The 17,449-nt window shown below is 41.0% G+C and overlaps 1 protein-coding gene across 5 annotated transcripts in view; it reads right to left on the reverse strand.

Moving 5' to 3' along the window:
- The window catches only part of snap91a (synaptosome associated protein 91a), a 61,373-nt gene that overhangs the window by 7,585 nt on the left and 36,339 nt on the right, over positions 1 to 17,449 (reverse strand). For 3 of the 5 annotated variants that reach the window (XM_030072423.1, XM_030072420.1, XM_030072421.1), the window contains exons 9-22: positions 14,304 to 14,365; positions 13,980 to 13,988; positions 13,299 to 13,311; positions 12,693 to 12,862; positions 12,402 to 12,493; positions 11,108 to 11,122; positions 10,574 to 10,786; positions 9,133 to 9,210; positions 7,063 to 7,311; positions 5,714 to 5,797; positions 5,355 to 5,423; positions 4,820 to 4,936; positions 2,609 to 2,680; positions 349 to 582 (exon numbers count right to left, since the gene is read on the reverse strand). In XM_030072423.1, the coding sequence (XP_029928283.1) occupies positions 349 to 582; positions 2,609 to 2,680; positions 4,820 to 4,936; positions 5,355 to 5,423; positions 5,714 to 5,797; positions 7,063 to 7,311; positions 9,133 to 9,210; positions 10,574 to 10,786; positions 11,108 to 11,122; positions 12,402 to 12,493; positions 12,693 to 12,862; positions 13,299 to 13,311; positions 13,980 to 13,988; positions 14,304 to 14,365 (1,477 nt within the window). The remainder of the gene's footprint in view (positions 1 to 348; positions 583 to 2,608; positions 2,681 to 4,819; positions 4,937 to 5,354; positions 5,424 to 5,713; positions 5,798 to 7,062; positions 7,312 to 9,132; positions 9,211 to 10,573; positions 10,787 to 11,107; positions 11,123 to 12,401; positions 12,494 to 12,692; positions 12,863 to 13,298; positions 13,312 to 13,979; positions 13,989 to 14,303; positions 14,366 to 17,449) is intronic. The other 2 variants (XM_030072425.1, XM_030072424.1) reach the window with 2 other exon arrangements.

Consider the following 17,449-nt stretch of genomic DNA (forward strand, 5'->3'; position numbering starts at 1 on the left):
TTTTAATGAAAAAGACAAGATAAAAGTAGATCAATCATCAGACACAGGCAAAAGATTTGCACAAAACTCAAAAACGCAGTCTATTCCACCAAAACAGTTCTAAGTCCTTAAATTCCCTCTTTATCGTCTCACAAAGAAAAAATCGTGCTGCCAGTGTATGAATCATACAAAAAAGGTGATTAAAAGGCCTATGTGTCTTTCATCCACAAATGCTGCAATCTACATTTTTAAAAATGCAATGTCATAATATAAAAAAAAACCTATGGCAATAAACCAGTCAATTAAAATGGCAGAACCAAAAAAAAAAAAAAATCTCTTTTAGGACATACAGTATCATCAACCACTTACTTGAGGCATCAAAGCCACCAGAGGGCGCTGGTGTGGTGGTTGCAGGTTCCGCTGCTGCTGGTATCATTGGTACTGCTGAGGCTGCAGCGGGCACTGGAGGGGTTGGGGAGGGCAGGGAGCCCAGAGCGTCAAAGCCCGACTCTAAGAGGTCGCCCTGCACTGGAGCTGGGGAAGGAGCCAGGGCCGCAGCCAGGGGAGGGGCAGCGGAGGGGGCCAGGCTGGGGGACATTAGGCCTGAAGCATTAACACACGGAAAATGGACAGAGAAAACAAGAGATTGAATTAAGCCATGTAATACTGCTTCCTATCAAAATCAGAGCATGATAATGCATCAACCTCCATAGCTGGATGAGGCAGAGATGCATAAATATGATTATCAAAAGAGAACCTGACAGATCTGACCGAACAGAGCTGGGTCACTGCAGAAGAAAACGTGTCAAAGCACAGAATATAAATCAGGACAGAGCAAATAACACAAGCAGTTATAACACTAGACCATAAAAATATGACAGTATGAATTACATTTACACTATGGACATGCAAAGACAATGACTGTGTTTACATGGACTTCAGTATCCCAGTTATGAGGCTTATCCTGGTTTTGAACCTATTCAGGATATGGCATTTACTTGGAACACAGAGAAATCTGGTTATTCATACGCCCATTTGCATGGTAAATACTAGTATCCTGGTTACTGTTTACTGCATGCCTGTTATTTTACAACACAAATAAGCAGTTTTGAAATCGTTAATCTGATATTTGACTGTGGTTATTGAAAATGAGACGACCACAGATTTGGCTTGTCCACCTTATTGCCGGCAATGGTAGAAGAAACAGAAATATAAAACATGTCCTCCACTGTCAGCAGCGTTCAGAACCCAGGATAAGATGTATATGGTTTCTTTCTAAGTGCTCCAGTGAGCATAGCCGGGTTTGTCAAAACCAGGATAAGGGCTTATCCATGTTTCTGAAATCACAACATAATTTTCATATGCACAAACACAATAACAGTCTTCCAAAACTTCAAAAACCAAATCATAACCAGAATATTCAAGTCCATGTAAATGCTGTCATAGAGATTGGAAGAAAAATAAGCACAATGTGAGAAAATACAAAACATGTATAAATGCACTTTGTAATTTCAATTTAAAACCTACTTCAATTTGTCTTGACAGCATTAACATATTTATGATTCCAAGTATGTTATTGTATTGTTTATTCACGTTAAGTGTTATTTGCGCTGCCTGAGTCTCAATGTGTTTTTATCTGGTTATCTATTTATATTAAATAATGGCATAGCAAGACAACTGTAATATATAACAAGTGAAGAGAATATCAGGAAGACATAAATTCACTGCATGTATGAGCAAAATGTGCATCACATTCACAAAACCAACACTAGTGAACGCAAATATTTAGAATATATCCAGGCATCCAAATGTGCAATGTAAAAATCCACATCATCAGTATATGTGGTCATTCTTAGGTGTTAAAGTTGCTGGGCTGACTATGAACGTAAACAGATGGAGGAGGGTGGGATGCATCTGTGTGGCTACATGTGAAAACTTCATCAATGCCATAGGCACACTATTGTTGTTCTTAAATGTCAGCTAATGTTGGCAATATTTCATGCTGTATGAAGAGGCAATTGAATATAAAGTTTTTAATGCATCATAAACATTGTTTCGATGGTGCAGTTATGCTGTTATGGTGGTTTGCCTACTCCCTTGTTCTGATGATTACATTTTTGCCGAACATCTTTATCTACTCTTGCCCCCTTCACCCAGTGAGCACTTTCTGTGTACAGTTCATGTAGCTTTGATATGTTATTATTGATTCATAGGGTGCTGAAATAAGAGCTCTTTATGCTGCTGTTTTCCACTGATTTCCTTCAAGGAAAATTCTGGCCAGAGTGGATGTTAAGCCTGTTTTCCAGCATGCCCTGTCTCCCTTGTAAAAACTGCTGTGGATTTTTTATTTATGCTATGCTACTATCAAAGAAACAATTATCATGTCCTTCACTCTTCATTTGACTGCAAATGAAACAATGGATCTGCTAGATCAGCCAAACATCCCAGCCATAAACAAGATTTGAGGGTTGAATATGAGACAATATGACTTGTTAAAAACTAAAATATGGGACATGCAGTATTCTACACAATTTAACAGTCTGGAAGTCTCTTTCTAATTTGATAAACCATGATTTGCATGAAAAGTAGAGGGGTGGGAATTGGTTAGTGCCAGTCAGAGAGCTCCCACCTCCCAGCAGGTCGTCTCCAGGCCCTCCAGGAGCAGAGCTCTGCACCTCCTCTTCAGGAGCGCTGAAGGAGTCTGCAGGGTTATCCGGTTATCCACAATGCAGCATGGAGGGCAGAGAGGGGTTAGAGGTCAGCCCTGGGCCACGCACTGAGACAGGGTGGGGTTGTAGGAGATGGTGAGACAGATCACACTGACTGCCTGTACACACCGAGCTTAGCATCGTGAACTGATACTAAAACTGTCAAAAAACTAAATTCAACTGCATTGATCAACTGAAATGAATGCATTATTTTGACTTTTGTTTTGATTTCATCTAAAATGTGAATAGAGCAGTAGTTTTTTGTCATGCAAATTATTCTGCCTTCTTTAGGAAGTTTAACTCAAGTCATGGAAGAAAAAAAGGCTGATGAGCATTCTGAAACCTGAGTAAATATTCCACAAAAACATTTTTCATAGTTGGCTCCAAATGAAAAGACTCAAACTAAAATGAAGATAAGGACTAAATTTTGTAGTGAATCAAAAATCTACACCTAAATATTTTCAAAAACAAACTAAAGTTAATCTAGCAAATGAGCTAACTAGAAATAACTTGAATTAGAAAGCACAGTAGAAACTAAAATAGCCATTATAAACTTGGCATGCACAAACGCAAACAGTGTAATAATTATTCTGGGAACATAACTAGGAGCTAGTGCCAACTACTGTCTATTCTGCAGCTATAATCTGCTCAAAATCTAATTCTGTCAGTAAAAAAATTAGCTGAGCACTAACAACTACAGTCTACCAGCATACCTACACAAGATCAGTCCTGTTGGTACATACATTCACACCTAAGAGCTTAAAGTAATATTAGAGGAATGAAAAATATATGGAAGAAAAAGAATAAAATTACAAAATGCACACAGGACTGCTTAAATTCAGTCATTTAGATTCACTGTATGTCTGCCCTGCAGAGATATGCACATTTAAACAACCAATTACTGCACATTTAAACAAGGAGATGGAGGCAGTCTGTATTTGTGCATCAGCTGAGCTGAATGAAAATGAAAATCCTTCATCTGGAATGCTGCAATGCTGAAAAAACACAAACAAACAACACATTCACAAGGAACTAATCAGTATCGGGCAAGTTAATGTTAACATTCCTACTCAGTGTTGGCTAATATTGGACATATTTCATATTTTCATCTGAATATCAAAACATAAAATGCACTTTGTTCATGCACCTCATATTCTGAAATTACTTTTGACATCATATAATAGCTGTAGGAAAACGGAAAACTGTGGAGAAAATCAATTAATTCTACATTTTCTTTATGGGTTTATTCTATCTGTCCTGGGCTTTCATATGATTTGTCATGCAGCACAGAGAAAGAGCCTTGACCAAAAAAAAAAAAAAAAGAAGAGAACTTCCTTTAAATTGTCAGTATGGGAATAAAACACAAACTTCTGCAGCTGCACAGCTGACATCACACTCTATACAGTCCACAAAACTTAGCTCTATGTGATTGCAAACCTGAGCCATTTTTTTCTGTCATACGCAGATTAGCTCCTGAAGTTACAAACAGACTGTAATATGAACACAGGTCAAATGCAGAGACACACAACCCTTTTTTTTAGCTTTGGGCAACATTTCAAAATTCTAAACCTGTAATGCAAAAAGTCATTTGTTTGCTCATTCTAGTTGTAATTAAACTAGTCATTAGAAAAATGTGTTGTCACACATACTGTAGATTAGCTACCCAGTATTAAAGCTATAAACAACAGCATTCAATTTGAGGCTCCTGATAAACACTTCTTGTGCCATAGGAAAAATGTCTCATCCCCATTCACATTTATTCATTTCCATTTTTCAGTTATGACAATTTGATGTCACGTCCTCTGCACATATTTGTCTTCTCTCTGTTCAGTCTGTAATCAGGGGTCAAAAAGTGGCAAGATCTTTATGATAGTGATGTAAAACTGCTGGTTATTATAATTATTGGTTGAAGCTTAAAAAATATACTAATGCATCAACTATTTGCCATATAGCTATGCAGGCGCAGCATTTCTAGGTGGCTGTGGTCAGACAGATACTTTACATTTTTTGTGATACTATGGACATTTTTTTGGCATTTGCCATTTCAGTTCAGCCTCTCTAATTCGATAGAAATATATGAATGAAAACCAATCTTGTGTGTGTCCGTGTGTGGATGTTATAAGGTGCAATACCCAGTAGGTCAATGACTGGCGCAGGCTCTGCTTTGGGTGGAGAGGAGGCCTCTGGGGCCGGAGCTGAAGCAGGAGCAACGGCAGGAGCAACAGCAGGAGCTGGAGTGGAGAAGGAATCTACACAGAGAGACAGGCGGAGATAAAGGGAGGGAGGGATTAATCTAAATTACTACATTTATCTGTGACAGCCTCATGTCCGAGGAGAGAATGCTCTGCTCATGCTCTGTTATCCTGTCTGCACTACAATGCCTGGAGACATGTGAGATGGCAGAGGAGGAGAAGAAGCAGGAAGAGGGAGGAGGCTGATAGTGAGGCAGGAAATGGATCAGATGCAGGCGGTGTCCCTGCATCTCAGCTGTGTGTCCACATCCTTGCGAAGTGTGCGCCACTTAGAGGCATCAGACTGGTGTGTGGGGGTCATGCAAGCACCAGGGCGATGCGTAGATTTCATGAATAAAGTGGTGGCTGGCTGCACTTCTCATGGAAAAAGGAAGGGAAACCGCGATGCAGGAAGGAGCAAGCAGCTAAAACTCACCGGTCACGATGTCTCCAGCCGGAGCCGGCTCGGGCAAAGGTGATGGCCCGCGTGAAACAGCAGGAAGGTCTAATTTGCCAAAATAAGGCAGAGGCAGAGGAGGAGGAACAAGAAAAGTGTGGGGGGTCGGGGAGCAAAGAAAAATGTTAGCATGAAAGATAGAGAAACAGCGTCGATAGAAAGCAGCCAGAAGGATAATTAAATATTCGACGAGTGGGTTGCATGCACAGTTCTCATACCACTATGGGGGACAAACCAAGACGTGTGGAAAAAAAACAGATGACAGAAGTGTGGACGTATGGAAACCAGAAGAGATGAAGAGGTTCCACACACAGAGAAATGGATATCAACTCCTGTACCTGCACCAAAAAGGTCTACGCTAGGAGTGGTAGCAGCTTTGGATTCTGTGGTAGGGCTTTGCTCAGGCATAGAATCAAACATATCTATGAACAAGGACACACAGTTATATGTACATTCAGATTTCAAGTCCAGTGCATACAGAACGACGAGCTAAAAAAAGATAGATGAAGAAAAGCAGAGTGAGCATACTTTCATTTGAAAAGGGTAAGCTACTAATGCATCTCTTGTTGTGATGCATAAATAAAAAAGTGAGAGTTAAAGGAGAATACTACCAGACTTCAGTCCCATTTGTACTATTGAACATTCACAACTATCCCCTATGACCTGAACTTAGAAATTAGAGTTTGTCCCATTCACAAACCTGTGATGCCACATCAATGCTCAACTCCACTGAGATAGAAAAGATTAAAAAAAGAGGAGGAATTTATGGGATTGTGGTTCATTGGAATGCAAGAACTCAAAATGACAGTTGACTGTTTGAGTCAACAATTCGGTCAATGGAGCCGCTCAAGGTTGCATATTTTCATGACAGGTTAGAGTCTGGGTACTGTGCTTCTGGAGTTCAGAAAGAGTTGATCAAATATTTACAAGGTATTCAGTTTGCAAACATTTCATCAGGTATGAATAGCCCTGTTCTGGGTCATAGACATAGCATATGTGAACTCTGAAACTGGGTAGTGTTCCCTTTTAACTGAGTACAGTGCAGAGCAAGCATTCTCAGCTGTCAGTATCTAAAATACTGGCAAAAAGTGGGAGAAGAAAGGAAAAAAAATTGCCAGATAAAATTGTTGTGACAACTACTTTCTTCTCTCTGACTTTTGACAATCTATATTTGTTAGTACTAAGGGCAGGTTAACAATCAAAACAAGTTGAGCCAACTCTGCCGATGGAAGTAGAGCAAAAGTCGATATCTGTCTCTAGAGATCAATTAACAACAGATTTTCTGTCAGTTGTTTTCAGTCCCTAAAGGATAAATAATCAATGGGTCAGCTTAAAGTAGCAGATACTGTAGATCACAGTGTGGTCATATTTCTGATTTTCAATTTATTTCTGTTTTGCAGAGGAGGCCAAAATGCTTGATTCTTCTCAATGGTCAAATTAAATGAACTGTAACTAAAGTTAAGGCTTCATGAAAAAGTAAAAACAAATCTGAAATGTAGGGACTGGGTAAGTTATCATCATCATCATCATCATCATCATCACTATCATAATTATTGTAAACAAGAGCAACATCATCAACATCAACACTGTAACTTTCATCAGCATCAACAACAGCATCGTCAACATCATCATCGTCATAATGCAGGGCAATGCAGTGAAAGGCAGAATGAGAGCGAGAGGACTTTACCACCAAAGATATCTAGAGCGGGAGCGGCTGCAGACTCTGTGGTGGTGGTGTCGGTGGTGGTGGTTGTGGTTGTGGTGGTGGTGGAAGAAGGGGTGGGGACGGCAAGGGCAGCGATAGGGGCAGCGATGGTCGGCGCCTCACTAGAGGTCGGGGGGGTGACGGTGGCGGCCCCCGTGTCAGCGGGCCTCATAGCAAACAGGTCCAGCTCTGGAGCAATGTCCGCACTCCCCTCCGTCGTTGCGAAGGGGTCTTCAGGGGAGAGCAGCGGGGTGTGGTGTTGAAGAGGGGCGGGATTAGGGAGGGTTAGGGAGGTTATGACCAGAGAAGGGAAGGGAGGGTGGGGGGGGGGGATTGAGGGTTTGTTACAACAACAAACACTGTAAAAAGCATATAGGTGAGGCAAGACACCTCGGAAGCACCAAATCAGGGTTAGGTACAAGAGAAGCGAGTCAGTTAAATGCAAGGTCATCCATTAACTTCAATACTGCATCCACAAGCTACAACACACACTGTATACTGGGTGACAAGTCTTTGATTACTAAGTGCTCTGCTTGCGACACTGTCTCTAGTCAAGCATTTACATAGACAGGCCATGATGAACTTGAACTGTACCTGCAAATTACCATGAAGCTATACATGAAGTGTCCAACATAATGCATTTCATATTTGTTTTCCATAAATCGTAGAAAAAGTCAACTGACCCATGATGAATATATAAATACCAAAATCATCCATGTGTCCCCAGTGGATCACTAGCTCCGGTGTTCCATGATAATTTGCATTTAGTTACCATAGTATCCATCTCCGATTATGTAAAAAGTGAGAAAATCAGGACTTGCTGCAGCACTTAAGTTAATCATAAGTGATCTTTTTTCCCATGAAATACAATGTAAAAATAATGTACAGTACTGCTTTTGAACAAGCAGGAACTATTTTGTTCTGTTTCCTATGATCATGGAAGAAAGTGTAGCTAAAATCACTGCACTTAATTAATATAAATTCCCCAAGAAAAAAATGGTCATATAAACTACAGGGTTATTATTTAATCTGTTGTTGTTGAATCAACAGGTCGTGTAATAAACACCATAATTTTTTTTTCTATTATCTCTATTATCATTCTATTATTAGTCTATTATCATTCAACGGGGACACATGGATATGGTGTTTGTGTTATCATCATATTACAGGTAAGTGGACCAACAGGCCAATCTCACAGGAACTTGATGTATTCTTTTAACATAAACAAATACGACAGTAAACTGTGTGGGCGCAGAATAAAGTTAATGCCAAAGCATGTTAGATAGAGGTAGAAGTCAAACAGCAAATGCCTGCTCTGTTGCTGTTGTGATTACGATGCCATAGACAGGCCAGAGCTCCAAAAATGTAAATTAACAATTTTGATTTAGAACAATAACACTACTTGGACCGCTCCAGTCTTTGTCCAGCATTCATACTTACACAACCAGGCCAAAGAGAGAAACAAAAATGATGTTATTGGGGAAAAAAGGGCTCAACGATGATCAGTATTATCATCATCATCCAGTAGCATGGGTTAGTGGTAAAACAATCATAATTGTCAGGATACAACACAGATAATAGCTGCACTGTGCTTTTTACTCGAGTATTCACGAGGTGAATATTACGAGGAAAAGAGTAGTAGAGATGAGGGAGGAGAGGGTCCGTGACTGGGGGGCATTATAGCGAGGTTTGGGATGAGACAGTAGGCCCTGGAGCCAAATGGTTCTACTACTGTCTCCTGTAGAACCAGAAGCAGCTTTAACCCAATAAAAGCAACAAGTTTGATTCTTCATGTTCACACACACACACACACAGCACATGCCCACACGCACACACACACACACACACACACACACACACACACACACACACACACACACACACACACACACACACACAGACACACACACACACACACACACACAGACACACACACACACACACACACACACACACACACAGACACACACACACACACACACACACAGACACACACACACAGACACACACACACACACACTCCCACACATGCTAAACTGTTTTGTCACCCACCAGATCCACCAAATGCATCAGTAGCGGGGCCTGCGGCCACGGCACCAGGACCGTCTCCTGGGGAAGGCGCAAATGCATCTAGGGTATCGCAGAAAGAGCGGGAACGCAAACCCAAAAACATAACACCAAGGCCAGACAGACCGACGGATGGACGGATGGATGGATGGAACAAAAGATGAACGAATAAACGGAAAGGAAACAAAGATGAGAGATCAGCATTAGGGAAAAAAAGCAGAGAATACAAGAAATATGCGGCCCAGCAAATACATTAATTGATAATCAGACTCTACCATCACTGGCATGGTAACTTTTGAAGGGCTGCATAATGCTGCATTCAGTGAGCACACTACTTGTGCAGGCTTGCAAAATGAGGCGCTATTGTGCAGCTGTCACAAGCCTGTACTCTGTGACAAGAGGAGAAATGTCAAAGTTCAGCGATGGACAAAGCAAACTCTCTTTGACAGACTAAATGACCATTTTCACAGGAAAAAAGGTATTTTTACTGACTGCCTCAGTAATAAATAAAGCTAATAACAAAAAGCCAAATTATCATTAAATGAGTCTGTAAATATTACTATCAGTAACCGTCCACAGGAGAGCCACAAAAAAAGAGCAAAAGGCAACACATCATACAAATAAGAGTCATAATGGCAGATTACTTACGTTGCACTGGGTTTATTGAAGTGCACACAGACATCACAAAATGCTCTGATGAAGGTTTACTAGCCGAAACACATTCTCATGATGCTTGTGTGCCCTTCAGTAAACCTAGTGAAGTGCAAGGCATTTGTCATTTTGAGTCTGATTTGTGGGCTGTCCCACACATGATGAGTGTTTTGGCATTGTGCTCCATGCTGTGTAGGGCGTCAGAAGGCTTGTCATCACAGAGGTGTGCATGGTAGCAAGAAGCACGAGAGCAGGGGATATGCAACTTTAGACCAAAAGTGAGGACAGCAAACTACATGTCACCATGCAGCACGTTATTGACTCATATCATGGTAACGTTTCAATATTGAATCTGATATCCCTGGAAAATCAGTGGCAGAAATAACTAAATCGGTAAGTTGATTAGAAGGAACTCAAATTCTGAGTTGTCCATGATGCCAAAGGTAGCCCGTAGGCTTCTCTGTACCAATACAATGACTAAACCAGTAAAGCAATTTTGCCTGTGACCATGTGTATCCCTATACTCTTTATTGTGGTTCTCCTATGGAATCAGGATGTTTGAAGATATCTATTGTTGAAGCACAACCTCTTTCTCCCCTACGACTGTTCAGAAAGTGCTAATCACACCCCAGGAACTGTAGATATAATTTTAAGGCAAAACTGAGTATTAATCCTAACAAGAGATCTCCAAAAGAAAAGGGGGCTCCTTGCAGATAAGCAGACAGCCCGCATGCCATGTAGGCTGGTCTACCTCCTACCCTCCAACCACACTGACCTCCGAACAGGTCGATGTCTGTGGCTGAGGTGGTGGGAGGGGTGGGGACAGGCAGCGAGGCCGGTGCCGGTGCGGCTGCAGTGACGACGGGGGCGGCGGCAGCGGGTGTAGGCGTGGCAGGTGCAGCGGCGGCTGCAGCTTCAGAATCGGCTTTGTCAGAATCGCCCTCGGCCAAGAGAGCTTCAGAGGCACCGTCTGTGGCAGCCGGCGTTGCTATACAGGGGAACCCAATAATCCGAACCCGACAACCCCAGTCACAGCCCCCCGGAGAGAGAAAGAGGAAGAGAAAGTCAAAGGGAAAGAGAGATAGGACACTGACGTGTTGTGTGGTAAAATAGATTAACAAAAAGGATTCAGGTGCTGAAAGTGAACCTGTCTTTGTTTTCTACTCAAACACAGCTCAACACAAAGACAACAGAGTGCTTCAGGTAGAAAGCCAACTGGGGCAACACTTGTTAACACTGAAAGATAAAATGTCCGGCGGTATTTTGTCCTATTCATTCTTTTGTATGGCACTGTCAACAGAGTACTCACCCTCAGCCAAGAGATCTGCACAAAAGAAGGAAACAGAGACAGAGAGACACAGATAAAGAAGCATTTATGGTGATGTTAAAAGACTGTAAAGTATGCAGATCACCTAGTGTAATTTTTAATTTGCAAGCTGCCAACCTTTCACAGAAAAACAAAACTAGAAATACTGCCTTGCAATCTGCCTTGCATGCCTCCACCAGCCAGTGAAGTTGTACTTTATGTCTATGTCGATCCAGACTCATATATTATTTGCAGTGAAGATTCTGAAGGACTTTAATACAAAGTGTTAAGTGTAGTTATCATTACTGACTGGTATGATTCCAGTGAGTAATTTCCAGGGAGAAACATGGTCTCTTCACTTGAAACTACAGAGGAGTACAGAGGACTGGTAGAGGGCTTTGTCATGTGGTGCAACAGTAACCACGTAAAGCTAAAAATCAGTAAAACCAATGAGCTTGTGGTGGACTACCAGAGGAACGGGGGGACCACCTGTCCTGGTTGTCATCCAGGGAGAGGAGGTGAAGTGAAAACGCTGGGATATGGCATTGAATAATGGCCATGAAAGTGTTTTTTTGCACAGTGAAGGTGACTTTTGACCTTTTGCATACAAAATTTCACAATTTCATCATTTTATCCTGTTAAACATTTGAGTTAAACTTAGTCATACTTAGTGTATGAATTGAGTTTTGGCCAAAATCGTGTTTTGTGAGGTCACAGTGACCTTGGCCTTTGACCTTTGACCAACAACCAACATCAGTTCATCTTTGAGTCCAAGTTGATGTTTGTGCCAGATTTGAAGAAATATCCTCTAGGAGTTCCTGAGATATCACGTTCAACACGCACGCGCACACACACACACACACACACACACACACACACACACACACACACAAACAGAGCAATGACAAAGTCTAATAGGGCTAAAAGGCCCTTAATGTAATTTGGACTTGGCTAAGGCTATGATTGGACTCTGGCCATTCTTTTAGTATCAGTGGTGATGTAGGGGTAAATAGAGGGCATGCAAAAACTTCTAAAGCTTTTACACAAGCTGTAAAATAGAATTTGGAATAAGTTTTGACAGCCTGGATCAAGAGATTTAGCAGTTTGTAAATAAGTCATTTCACCTAAATTTTATTCCATGCACTTTAGTCAACTGAATATATTAGTAATGCTATTTATTATTTTTCTCTAAGGAGCTTCAAGTTTAGTTTATTCAATAAATATTTTTCCACATAGGAGCTTCAAGTTATTTAGAAAACTGTAATAAATGATTGTTGAGTTTGTTATAAGTTCTCACCTCCCCATGCAGTTGTAGAAGATGCTGCAGCGCCACCTGCTGATGAGGAGGACATGGGGTCTAGATCCAACAGGAACCCATCATCAAGGGCACTACAGAATGAGTGTGCGTGTGTGTGTGTGTGAGAGAGAGAGAGAGAGAGAGAGAGAGAGAGAGAGAGAGAGACAGAGTGAGAGAGAGAGAAAGAGTGAGAGTGTTGACAGCAGGAATCCATTTCTAATGTAATATTGATGTTTGGATATTGATGCAGCCAAGTTCAAATGCTTTGTAATATCGCTGAGTGGTTCTTACTTGCTGGTGGTGGTTGCCGGGGTGGGGGCGGGGGTGATAGTGGGTGGAGGAGGTTTGGCAGGCGGTCCAGGACGAGCAGGGGGACCTCCTGCGGCTGCAGCGGCCGCGGGAGGTGCAGGTTTGGCTGGTGCAGCGGCAGCCGGCGAGCTGTTGTTGGCCGTCGCATCCTGCTGCAGAGAGTTGAATGCCCGTTAACATGGTGATCAACACAGTTACATAAGCAAACATGATTCAACAGCGCTTTTACACATGAATTCACAATGAATCACAACCTAGCTCCACTAGGATCTGTTAACAGTGATGTTAAAGGGCTACATTAAAAACAAGAGACAACAGAGACCTTGCCAACAGGCTGCTAAATTTGTAGAGTTAAAAAAATGACTTCCTTTTATGTAATTTTATTTATTTCATTAACTGGTTTCGATTGGCCTCCCATGGCTTTTATGATTTTGGCTTGCTTTATTATTAGTAGTATTAACTACTTAGTATTAACTGGTTTTGATTTGGCTCTCATGGCTTTTATGATTTTGCCCTGCTATATTATTAGTAGTAGTAATTGTAGAGGTTGTAGTTGTGGTAATATTATCATTAACAACTATAGCTTACCTTTGTGGGTGACCTGTGAAAGAATGACAGCACATAAGTTAAAAAACCTTATAAGGTGCATGGTGATACATAATTACTGAGATGGAGGGCAAAGTGGCAGATTAAGTAACACTTTGTTGTTTTTCAGGCAGGCAGCATTTAGAAGCAATTTCATTTGTAAAACCCTCACAAGTAATGGATCCACACTACATCACTGAATAACACCATCTTGGCCCCAACTTCAACAAAGCACTTTTTTTTTTTTTTTTTTTTTTTTTTTGCAGGCACAGAGTGAGAGACAAAAGTTTTGTCCCCTGTGGCTTTGTGTGAAATTTGGGGGCTGATTGAAAGATGGTAACAAAGGCAGAGTAAAAGAAGTTAGTAATGGCATCCGCTGAGTGGTGAGGCATATGCCATTGGAAATCAATGGCAAGAATGATGCAAACTGTTTTAGATGTCCATGTAATGAATATAACTACTGCAGGAACAACATAAACTGTACTTCCTTTGTTTTCCATAGAACTGCATCTTGAACAAAAGCACTACACAGCAGTACAAAATGTTAATGACTTGTTCAGATGTCACTTCTATAGAATCAGAGGGAGAAAATCACCAAACCAAAGGGGGAAAATGTTATCAATAGAAAATGATGGTACAAATAAAAATGAAAAAATCATACTCCCATTGACAGAGAATACTTACTTATCCTCTCTGAAATGGATAAAAATAGAGGAGAGGACATGTTAAGGCAGTAATGGGCAATAGAAGGGAAATAGGGCAGTTACTAATGTAATATTTTTACATCATCAAACTCTGCTAAAAGCACACAACTAAGAAATCCAGGTGCAAGATGGAACTGTCAACCATCCCAAACATAAATCAGCATAGAAAAGCAATTGCCTGTCACTATAGTTAAATATATGTCCCTGAGCGTAACTGTAAATTTACAAGATAAGAGACACTTCAGCTATGCATTGTTGGTGGCAAACAATTAAAAACCACAGATTGAAGATAAAGATTACTTACGGTTTCTTCCCTTCCAGGGTGTTGAGGTGGGTCTCCAGGGACTCCAGAAGACTTTCCGGGGCCTGCAGTATAATATAGAGAGGAAGGAGATATTACTAATGGGGGTATTTATAGTTGACACTCCTGGCTCAAACACACATGTTGGGAATGATCAAAGAGGTCCGTAACACTGTATTTGCTCCAAAGACACAATGGAACAGATCGGACCACATAGTCACAGAGAAACAATGATTATGGATTCAGGTGGGAATCTGGTATGATCCTGTGGTGGCAGAGTGTGATACAATGAGACACACATGGGACTATAGGGAAAGGTGTTTCTATGGAGACGCTGAGGAATGACTGGTGAGTGTGTAGAAGATAGTGTGACACAGGCGTAATGGTAGGAAGTTACTGTGGAGATGATGGGACCCTGACAGAAACCATGTTCCAGCAAGCTTAAAGGAATACTTCACCCTAAAATTAAGCCCCGCTGTTCTTTATCAGCTTTCCCCTTGTGGTAAAAAGCACAGAATGTTGATCCAATTTCTCTAAAAGCCTCCAACAGCGTAATCCAAGTGTTGTGCAGCCACTATGGGTGTGAAATCCCAAACTCTAGCTCATTATCTCTGATATTTTCCTCACTGACTGTACCCTCACTGCATGCCTCCTACAGGGCTCTGGAGGAAGACTCTGCTTGCCACTGCTACCTTCTCTACTAACTACTGCCACTGGGTGCCACAGCATTGTCAGTGGGGGAAACTTAGGGGATAACAAGGTAAAAACTGGAACTTTCAACCCATAGTTCAATTTTATGACTACAAAACATCTGGATAAAGCTGCCAGGGTTGTTTTAAGAAATTTGGTAGACATTTTATTCTGTTTTTTGGAGCTATAAATAGATAACCCCATTGACTTCAATTGTTTGGTCGCATCAGCTTCAATAGAGTTACAACTGACATGATCGAGGGTGGATAATCACTGCATTTTCATGTTGGGGTGAACTATTTCTTTAAGGTGAAACCACTTCCACACAGAAAGCACACCTTGAAAAATGCTGGGTCATTATAACACCTACAAAGCAACTGGGTTATTTCTATTGAGCACAGTCGGGCTGCGTGAACAGTTCTTGGACTATTCTCAGAATAAAGAACCGATTGAACATCACATTGAAATAAATAGCAGGAATTATTTTTATCACTGGCCCTGTTACTGAGTTTCCTGTTTGACCACATTTAATGAAATACTTCCAGTAACCCAGGAAGACAATAAAATGTAACCGATTGCTGGTTTATTCAGAACATGATGCATAAATTATGCATCCAAATTTGGATAGACAGGCGCTGTATTGTGTCTGATTGTATTTTGACCCTGTATTGTTCAGTGTGTGCTTAAGTCTACTCATAAATTTAAGGTTAACTTTCCATGCTGATATAAGAGAAGAATGTTACAGCTAGCCACAATGCAAAGTTGCATGCTCAGCCAGGTTAAATGGGACATTACCACCTGACAATATGCAGTAAAATGGATAGTAAGCTATCTATCGAGCTTTTTAAGTGAGGTCAAAGCTGAATCAGACAGCAAAAGAAGTCACTAATTCAACTGCCTCATTCCCCAGCTCTATTCCCTGGGTCTACTAACTCAGAGAAAACACAGCCTGGTCAATGATTGCAATAGTCTTAAAAGGCAGGCAAGACAGAAATGCTGGTAGATTTTTATCTAAGAGGGACAGATGGACGATTTACCACCCAGAGATATTATAGTGTCTGACCTCACCACCCTGAACAAAGGAAGACATTCTGCCACAGAGAAAGCAGAGATAGCTCTATCACTGCAATGCTGTGATGCAGTGATCTTCAGCATGAGATGGCTGCCTGCTAGGGAGGCCAATGTAAAGTTTGCAGCGAGGCCTCTCCCTGCAGGCTTGACCGCTTTAAGTCACAAGCTTCTGGGCATTTGTTTTGGAATATTTAATGCATTGTGACTCATTGTGATACTAGCATCTCTTCCAAAGTATTTACTTCATCTTCTTACTGCTATAAAATGACACACAAGTGGAAATGTGTTGTGATATCATGAACTAGACAGAGACAGTGAGATACAAACGTTATTCTCTCTTGTTTGTGTCAATTTAATTCTTCCTTGATCGGATGAGACCTGCTGGCTCCGACTGAGATTAATCCCCAAGTTTATTGCGGTCAGGTAAATCCTCAGAGATTTATATAGTCTGCTCTACTCAACACACTAATCGTATTTTATCACCCATATCTCGTTTTTAAAGACAGGGGTTCTAAGCCATGGAGGTTGTATTTTGAAGATTAATGATGTTATCCAACTAATTTAAGGCATAGTGTCACTGGTACAAACACTGGCGCTGATTACCCAATAACTCTCTCCTCTTAGTCTAGCACCATTTTTCAAACAAAGAGAGGGAGCCAATTTTTGCTTTTGCCTCCCTTTCATCAAGCAAAAACAAAACCAAGACACCATGTTCTACACTCAGCCAGGTCTGTTACGCTGTGCAAGATTAAGGACAGTGGCATCCAACAAAAATACCTCTTCCAAAACATCATTTTTGTGAACACAGCTCGGTTTCATGCCTCAACCAGCATTTGCGAAAGCATCCATCCATCTTCAGGGATAAGTAAAGGAAAAATCCACCCTGAAACCCATTAACACTCTTAAAAACACAAGCTATTCATGATTTAGCTTGTATGCCTGGGTCCATTTTGTTGTTTAGTGGTTTTATTATTCTAGTGGAAAACTTGCCAAATGTAGACCATGTGATGTTGAGATATTTCCAGTGCAGCTAAAATCAAGTTTTACAGCCAAAAATGGTTCAGCAATATAAACAATGGCAATGTCAAGAAAAAAAGAGCATATTTTTCCCTGATGTTCAACAATCAAACAGGGAGAAATCAATCATCCAACTTTGAAGATTGATGATGATAACTAATTTTGGGCAGGGAGAGATCTATCATAGAGGAGGCAGAGATACCAATTTCTCCATTGACAGCAGCCTCAATACACCAGAATGCAAAGCAGCCACAAAATTAAAACTCTTGCTACCACCACTGTTCTCTCCATCGACACATAAAATACACAAATTAATAAAAGTTCTCATTCCACTTGTGGAGGTTGTCAAAAAGCATCCTAGGAAATGTAGA

Source organism: Myripristis murdjan, chromosome 16, assembly GCF_902150065.1.
Source record: "Myripristis murdjan chromosome 16, fMyrMur1.1, whole genome shotgun sequence".
Lineage (NCBI taxonomy): Eukaryota > Metazoa > Chordata > Actinopteri > Holocentriformes > Holocentridae > Myripristis > Myripristis murdjan.